Source organism: Lottia gigantea, assembly GCF_000327385.1.
Source record: "Lottia gigantea unplaced genomic scaffold LOTGIsca_133, whole genome shotgun sequence".
Taxonomy (NCBI): Eukaryota; Metazoa; Mollusca; class Gastropoda; family Lottiidae; genus Lottia; species Lottia gigantea.
In genome coordinates, this window is record NW_008707481.1 from 58605 (window position 1) to 67984 (window position 9380).

At 32.9% G+C, this 9380-nt stretch overlaps 2 protein-coding genes across 2 annotated transcripts; both read right to left on the minus strand.

The window, feature by feature from the left end:
• Window positions 1–2022: 2022 nt before the first annotated feature.
• Window positions 2023–4730, minus strand: LOTGIDRAFT_139124 (hypothetical protein; the record flags this gene model as incomplete). Its single annotated transcript, XM_009049278.1, has 3 exons — window positions 2023–2194; window positions 4039–4153; window positions 4658–4730. Coding segments are annotated over 3 exons (360 nt in total), but the record flags the coding sequence as incomplete, so codon positions are not given.
• Window positions 4731–9020: 4290 nt separating this feature from the next.
• Window positions 9021–9380, minus strand: LOTGIDRAFT_70175 (hypothetical protein; the record flags this gene model as incomplete). Its single annotated transcript, XM_009049279.1, has 2 exons — window positions 9021–9173; window positions 9273–9380. Coding segments are annotated over 2 exons (261 nt in total), but the record flags the coding sequence as incomplete, so codon positions are not given.

The following is a 9380-nucleotide window of genomic DNA, read 5'->3' on the forward strand; positions in this document are numbered from 1 at the left end:
AAAATAGAAATAAATTCAGTAAACAGACAAGTAAGAAATACTCATCCAATTCAATCCAATAAATTGAAACATATGAAACATCCTTAGAATCTAAACAACTTTTTGATCCAATCTTACTTCTTGATGCTTATTTATAAATCATGTTAAAGGATTTACGACAAGATTAAAATAAATAAATAAATTCCTTTATTAGCAATCACTTTATCAGACATTTAACTAAATATAAGTTTGAGGCTTTGAAGTCTTAGAAATTAACACATTCATTCTAATGCATGAATAAAATAATTTTTTTCAACTTTTAATATTCATGACTACACTAGGACTTAAATCTAAAACTCAGAAAACTGATCATTTACACATGTGTTGATCATGTGATGAAAATAATTACGCTGTCTATCTCGAATAAATACACCTATATAACTGTAAAAGGAACAAATTCCGATTTCCGATATTGCCATCAATTGAATCCAACAGATGAACAATCAATTTATTAAGTTTTTATACCTAAAAATTCACTTTTTATAAGCAAACAAATCTGGTATCATTTTGGCTTCAACCATTGTACAAGTAGTCAAAATTAACCAGGCAGTTGATTTAATAATAGAGTGATGGCCGTTAACATCATGTTAATCAATTCTCTAGTATGGGTTTAGATTGCTAGGCCAAGAACTTGGTAACACAATATTGTTTTGGGTGAAACCTGCAATTTCTCAATTAAATTTTCACCCTTTTAACCTCAATATTTTTCTGTTCAAATATTAAGTATAAAGAAATAAATGTAGATTTTAAATCTGTCTGAAATAATTTGTTACCGTAGCATAAAATTTATGGATAACACGACGTGATTTTCATAATATCCGAGCTGAGAGAAAACGGCGGATTGCTGAAAAACTACCATTTCTCAAAAACTTTATCACAAAAAAATTACTCAAAAAAATCGGCAATTAGCTTATTCCAGTTACTATTTAATGGTACATACAGTGAAACCAGATCCTCTATAAACTGGATTTCTCTGTAAACTGGTACATTTGATAAGTCCCAGTCGAATCACTATATAATATATAGTAGATAAACCCCTGTAAACCGGCACCCTTCCAAACCACAATCTGGCATCGAAATCAAGTCCCAAAGTAGTTAATCTTTGGTTAATTAGTCTCTCTAAACCAGCACCTTAAGTAGTTCACATGCCCTGACTAATTATCTAAGGAAAAAATAAATCACTAACCGTTATTTGGTCATTTCCAAAGCTCAATTTTGCGTTAAATTAGCTGATTTTCTCGAATTGTTTAAATCATAATCATGAAACGCCCTAACAAACATCAATGTGTCATGCAACATTATAAAGGGCGATAACTACAGATAATGGATTAAGTCATAAAGGGATGTAACTCTGTTATCTTGCCACTCATACGGGTAAACTGGCAACCCCTCTAAACCGGTATTTTACAGTGGTATGACGGCCTGTCAGTTAAGAGGGGTTTCACTGTAATATTTTTAAGTTTGAATTTACATTCAAGTAGGAGCTGTAAAGGAAAGGAAGATAATGATTCACCATTTTAATACTTTTTTAGACAAGATTGTGTGACTCTCTATGTGAAAGAATCCTTGTAATTTTCGTTGGGGGAGGAAGTGAAATGAAAAACCAGATTCAAACTGACGACTGAGAACCATTTATAATGTCATAATAAAATTTGACTGCATAAAACTACTTGCCTGCCAAATGAATCTTGAATATGGACATCTGCTCCTTCATGCAATATATATTCCACACAATCTACTTTCCTGAAAAATTAATAGCAATGCAATTGACCATAAACAGTACCAGCAATGCCTTTACATTATCTACAGTACTGGAACTTTAATTAACATATAGTATTTGAACTATAATACAGTGATTAGTATTAGAGCAGGGATCCCAGTAAGGAATACAAAAATAGAGGAAGTCTTGGATTCAAGATCAGAATAGGAATAAGTTTTATGTTTTATAATATTTATAAGGTAATAGAAGTACAAGGTAATTGATCAAAAAAAGAAGACATACCCACTACAAGCAGATCCATGTAAACACGTACGACCATTGTCATCTTGAGCATTAATATTTAAATCTGGTAAAACAATATGGAATTTTCTCACACAGTCTACATAACCATTTAAAGCTGCTACATGTACTGGTAACATTCCACTGTGACCACGCCTATCAGGAAAATAACAAGTGGTTGCCTAGCAAGATAAGCCCACTTTCCTGATACATTTACAGAATATCAAGGGCAGTCACCAATCTGTGTCAAATCATACCAAAAATCTAATTTGTGCAAGATATTGTTGATTAAATCAAACACACACAATTAATAAAATTCTGACATAAACTGTCACCTCTATCGTGTTAACAAGCCATCAAATTTTGATGTGTTTTTCCTAAGTCAAGGACAATAACTTAAAGATAGCTTGCCAGGCAAGGTAATATACTCCCACTGGCAGCTTTGATTTTGAATAAAAATATTTAGCAGTACAGTAACAATCACCAGTATGAAATATTCAACCTTCAGTCATATACTTCTTTTGAACTCTTTAGGGCGATACTGAATAATATTGAGTATGAGTTATTGCCCTTGTTCTTGAAAATGTGTTCAATCTTTAGCTCATGAAAACTCTAGGCAAATATTCAATCTTCAGCGCAGGACTGAATAATAAAATCAAGTATTGTCAAAATCCAGCAAGAATCATTCCTTTTAGTGTTTCAGAGCTAAATTTGAAAGAGTTTTCAAGAACAATGGCAATAACTCATACTAAATATTTTTCGATTCTTCTGATTTTCAATAGGGTTTATCCTTGGTTGATAACAAACACTCATGCCAAGTTTCGTCAAAATCCATCAAGAATTGTGCCTTTTAGAGTTTTTACGAGCTGAAAATCGAACGCGTTTTGAATAACAAGGGCAATAACTCATACTAAACATTTTTCAATTCTTTAGATTTTCAATAGGGTTCATCCTTGGGTGGTTACGAACATTCACACCAAGTTTTGTCAAAATCTGTCAAGAATTGTGACTTCTAGAGTGTTTACGAGCTAAAAATTTAACGTGTTTTCAAGAACAAGGGCAATAACTCATACTTAATATTTATCGATTTTTCTGATTTTCAATAGGGTTTATCCTTGGTTGATAACAAACACTCATGCCAAGTTTCGTCAAAATCCATCAAGAATTGTGCCTTTTAGAGTTTTTACGAGCTGAAAATCGAACGCGTTTTGAATAACAAGGGCAATAACTCATACTAAACATTTTTCAATTCTTTAGATTTTCTATAGGGTTCATCCTTATGTGATTACAAACACTCATGCCAAGTTTCGTTAAAATTCATCAGGAATTGTCCCTTCTAGAGTGTTTACGAGCTAAAAATTGAACGCGTTTTCAAGAACAAGGGCAATAACTTATACTAAATATTTTTTTATTCTTCTGATTTTCAATAGGGTTTATCCTTGGGTGATTACGAACATTCATACCAAGTTTTGTCAAAATCTGTCAAGAATTGTGTCTTGTAGAGAGTTTACGAGCAACTGTGGACGGACGGACATGGGTGACAGTAATATATGCCCCCCATTTCATGTAGGCGTATAAAACCTGTTCATAGAAAGATTATAACTTGTCTTAAGATTTCATCATTATGATTGATCACATCAATTTTCATTTTAATCAGATGAAAACTGTAGTCTCTATTGTGTACACAAACAAATTTTGATGCGTTTTTCCTAAGTCAAGGACAATAACTCAAAAACTGTTCAGCGAAAGATAGCCAACCTCGAACTTTTCCAAAGATCTCATCATTATGAAATATTCACACCACATTTCATTTAAATCGGATGAAAACTGTTGTCTCTATTGGGGACGGACGGACAATATACGATCACATTATAATGTGGGCGTATAAAAACCGTTCATCGAAAGATCGTCGAATTCAAACATGTCCAAGATCTAATTGATGTAAATGATCACAGTTTCAGTGTATTTCTGATATCCTAATAATCCCTTCAATGACATACCTCATAGGATCAGCACCATTCTCTAACAAACAATTAATCAACAATTCATGACCATAACGAGCAGCAATATGTAGAGATGTGTTACCCATTTTATCACAAGCATCAATTTCAGCTCCTTTAAATAATAAATCATTTTAAAAAAGGCAAAAACTTCACAAATGAACAAAACATATCAATAATATCTTCAAGAATATACCTAGTAAATCAATTATCGTTATCAAAACGTCTATCTTAAGGGTTTTGAGAGTCTGTTAAATTGATTAGGTGCATCTTAACTTTCCTTACACACACATATTTTTATATCTCCTACTAAAAGAGTAATTTATCTCCTTATTTCAAATGCTTTTAAACTCCATATGGAAATCTGTAGTCTCTACTTGTGACCTTGGCCAGTGCTTCTATAGGAGAGTATCTCCTATTATGTCTGATACTAGTTTAAATATAAACGGGAAATGAGTTAATAGTCTCTAGGTCAAGGCAGTGAGCAATTAAACAATTAGCTGAGCTATTCTAGTCTCATTAAATCAATCAAGTTATATCAACATCAATAATCAACATGCTATGTTAAATCATTTGGGGTAATGTAAGGATAAAAGTAGTTATTATAAATATGTCTCACCATGCTCTAATAGGGTTTGAGCTCTGGTAAATCTACCATGCAATGATGTTAAATGTAATGGAGTCCTACCATCCACACACTGTAAAATATTACATTATCTTTAACATGCAGAAAGAATTAATTAACTCAAAGGCTATACTTAACAAAATTTGTATATTTTCAGCAGACTTGAGCCTGTTTTCAGCTTTTTCGATGTAAAAAAAATTATAACTATGAAAATTGTGGCATGGCTATCATTAAACCATGAATAACATTTATCACAGGCAAATGAAACAAATGTTAAAAGGCCAAAATAAAACATGGAATGCTGCAAGTCAAGCCTACTGAATGAACAAAGAATAAGGCATTTAAGTCATCAACAGCTTTGATGAAGTAATAAATGAGGCATAAAATGAAAGATAGCTTGCCAGGCAAGGTAATATACGCCCACTGGCAGCTTTGATTTAGAATAAAAATATTTATCAGTACAGTAACAATCACCAGTATGAAATATTCAACCTTAAGTCTACACTTCTTTTGAACTCGTTAGGGCGATACTGAATAATATTGAGTATGAGTTATTGCCCTTGTTCTTGAAAACGTGTTCAATTTTTAGCTTGTGAACACTCTAGAAGGCAAATATTCAATATTTAGTGCGGGACTGAATAAGAAAACCAAAATCAAAATCCAGCAACAATCATGCCTTTAAGAGCTAAATTTGAAAGCGTTTTCAAGAACAAGGGCAATAACCCATACTAAATATATTTCGCCTCTTCTGATTTTCAATAGGGTTCATTCTTGGGTGATTACGAACACTCACACCAAGTTTCGTCAAAATCTGTCAAGAATTGTGCCTTCTAATGTGTTTACGAGCTAAAAATTGAACGTGTTTTGAAGAACAAGGGCAATAACTCATACTAAATATTTTTCGATTTTTCTGATTTTCAATAGGGTTTATCCTTGGGTGATAACAAACACTCTTGCCAATTTTCGTCAAAATCCGTCAAGAATTGTCCCTTCTAGAGTGTTTATAAGTTAAAAATTGAACGCGTTTTCAAGAACAAGGGCAATAACTCATACTAAATATTTTTCGATTCTTCTGATTTTCAATAGGGTTCATCCTTGGGTGATTACAAACACTCACACCAAGTTTCATCTAAATCTGTCAAGAATTGCACCTTCTAGAGTGTTTACGAGCTGAAAATTGAACGCGTTTTCAAGAACAAGGGCAATAACTCATACTAAATATTTTTCGATTCTGCAGATTTTCAATAGGGTTCATCCTTGGGTGATTACGAACACTCATGCCAAGTTTTGTTAAGATCCATCAAGAATTGTCCCTTCTAGAGTGTTTACGAGCTAAAAATTGAACACGTTTTCAAGAACAAGGGCAATAGCTTATACTAAATGTTTTTCGTTTCTTCTGATTTTCAATAGGGTTTATCCTTGGGTGATTACGAACATTCATACCAAGTTTTGTCAAAATCTGTCAAGAATTGTGTCTTGTAGAGTGTTTACGAGCAATTGTGGACGGACCGACAGACTGACATGGGTGACGGCAATATACGCCCCCATTTCATGTGGGCGTATAAAAATGGAAATTAACTAATATTAGTAATTACATAAAAGATAGCTTGCCAGGCAAAGTAATATGCGCCCACTAGCAGCTTTGATTTTGAATAAAAATATTTAGCAGTACAGTAACAATCACCAGTATGAAATATTCAACCTTCAGTCATACACTTCTTTTGATCTCTTTAGGGGGATACTGAATAATATTGAGTATGAGTTATTTCCTGTGTTCTTGAAAAATCCAGCAAGAATCATTCCTTTTAGTGTTTAAGAGTTAAATTTGAAAGAGTTTTCAAGAGCAAGAGCAATAACTCATACTAAATATTTTTCAATTCCTCTGATTTTCAATAGGGTTCAGCCTTGGGTGATTACAAACACTCACACCAAGTTTCATCAAAATCCCTCAATAATTGTGCCTTCTAGAATGATTACGAGCTAAAAATTGAACACGTTTTTCAAGAACAAGGGCAATAAATCATACTAAATATTTTTTGATTCTTCTGATTTTCAATAGGGTTCATCCTTGGTTGATTACCAACACTCACACCAAGTTTTGTCAAAATCCGTCAAGAATTGTGTCTTGTAGAGTGTTTACGAGCAATTGTGGACGGACCTACGGATATGGGTGACGACAATATACGTCTCCCATTTCATGTGGGCGTATAAAAATTAATTTTTTTTTAAACATGCCATAACCCAAACAGTAGAACATTTCATGACACTTGGCCATTTCATCAGACTTCTATATACCACAGCATTTTCAGGATAACTAATCCCTGACCTCAAGGCTCTTTTAGACTTTTTAACAATTCAAATATGATGCCGTCTGAGTTTTCACCAGTTTTCCCACAATAAACAAAAAATCATTATTGATTGTACTGTAAGGCATGATCTTAACAATTGCTAAATGTTTTTAAACCACACTAATTTCTATTAGGATAGGGTATATTTCACACCATGCTTGTAGTCGAGTCACTTACTCTGATGTCTCTTAAATATACACTTATCATTTCTTTTATACAATAAAGACTGAAAATTACAATTAGGGGCAATTTAATTAGCATGAGATTTGGAATGTAAATTTGCAGAATATAAAAAGTAATGATTATATATTTGTTTTTTTTTCCAGAAAATACTTAAAAAGTTACTTAGAAAAAAAGTTCATTGAAAAATTTATATCAATTATTGCCTTCAATATAAAAATACTACCTGTAATTTAGGGTTTGCCCCCTCTGTTACTAATATTTCTAAACATATAGCACCATGGGTGGAGGCTGCTGCATAATGAATCGGTGTCTGAAATATAAAGTATTTTTAATATATTACAATAATATCAAAGGCTTCAAATAGCCTTGAAAAACTTGTACCATTTCACAAATGCAGTAAATGTTCATATTCACTGTCATCAGTTTACCAATAAAACTTAACTATTTAATGGATCATTCAGGAAAACCTGAGAACAGGCAGCACTAGGAATGCAAGAGGGTAAGATGATATTACCCAATGCTTTCAGATTACCTATTATGAATAAAAGTAATACCGCTAAAGGAATATCAATTATAAATAATAAATAACATACCAATCCTTTAGAATTGACAGCATTAACATTAGCATCATATTGAAGAAGTTTGTTGACCACTAGATCTTGTCCATTTAAACAGGCTACATGCAGAGCTGTATTACCATACAGATTAACAGCATCAACTTCCACTCCTAGTTCTAATAATAAACATACCACAGATACCTGACCACTAGCAGCTGCAGCATGGAGTGGTGTGTATAGCTGTAATAGAAAATATCGAATAAACACCATTTAATGTACTACGAGACAGAGGCATTTCATTAAAAAGTGGGCATGCTATGCCTCGTGACAATACTAGAAAAACGACATGCATTCTTTAAACAAAGAAATAAACTCTGTAAACTGGTATAACCTTTTTATCTCTACAATTCAATTCAGCACCATGTTCTACAAGGATCCTCACCACATCTTCATGACCCATGTAAGCAGCCCAATGTATTGCTCTTCTATCTTTTTTATCAAAGGCATTAATAGTAGCCCCACTTTTCAATAAAAGTTCCACCATCTAAAAGAAAGGAGTTAATTATAAGTTATAATTTATTGTCATCTAAATTTTCAATATGGAGAAAAACGTGATATCTAAAAAAATAGAGTTGAATAGTGATTTGACATATCATTTAAGGAGTTAAATTTTACCACCAAATTAGATAAAGGAGGCCTAAATATAGGCTATATCATTAAAAAAAAATTTGCTGTCAATGAAATTGATACTATCAGGTAATTCAACAACAAAAAAACCATTGAAAACTGCAAAATAGAGGTGAACAGTATCATACCTCTCTGTGGCCATTAAAGGCAGCATGATGTAGACTTGTTCTGCCAGCCCTATCAGACACGTTAATATTGGTCATTAAAGGAATAATAAACTCAGCACATTTGACAGCAGAGTTAGCAGCTGCTACATGTAATGGTGTTTGCCAATTTTTATCTCTGGCATTGACATCAGCATTATGACGTAACAAGGTTTCAACACCATCCTAGAGAACAATCAGAAATAGCATAAAATCTCTTAATCAATAATCAATCAAATGACAGACATACATCATCAATCATTCTATCCAATTTTATTATAATGATAGCATAGCTTTCTCATACAATAGTCTCGAAACATTCATCGCAAGTCTGGTGAAATTTCAAATAATTCAGTTTTCAAGATACTTCTAACATTTCAATAAAAGGTGTTGAAATACATCCGTAAATGCATTCTTGTGTTTTTACACAAGATGATCTTACCTCACATTTGGATCCACAACCCCTATGAAGAGGAGTCAGCCATTTATTATCTTTAGCATTTACTCTAGCACCACTTAATATCAATAGGTCTGAGATTTCTGATTCACCACAATAAGCTGCAGCATGGAGAGGACTTCTTTTCTCTTCATCCTAAATGGTACCAAAATAATGACCACATGGTTTTAACAGGCAAACTCATTCCAATCATCCAAGCAGGTATTTCAGATGTTCAGATGACTGTTATGAAACACATGAATTTAAAACATTATTTACCTGATAATTCACGTCTTCTTTCTTGTATAATAATGATCTTACTTCATCTGGATCACCATGGAAACAGGCCTGGACCAACAGAGG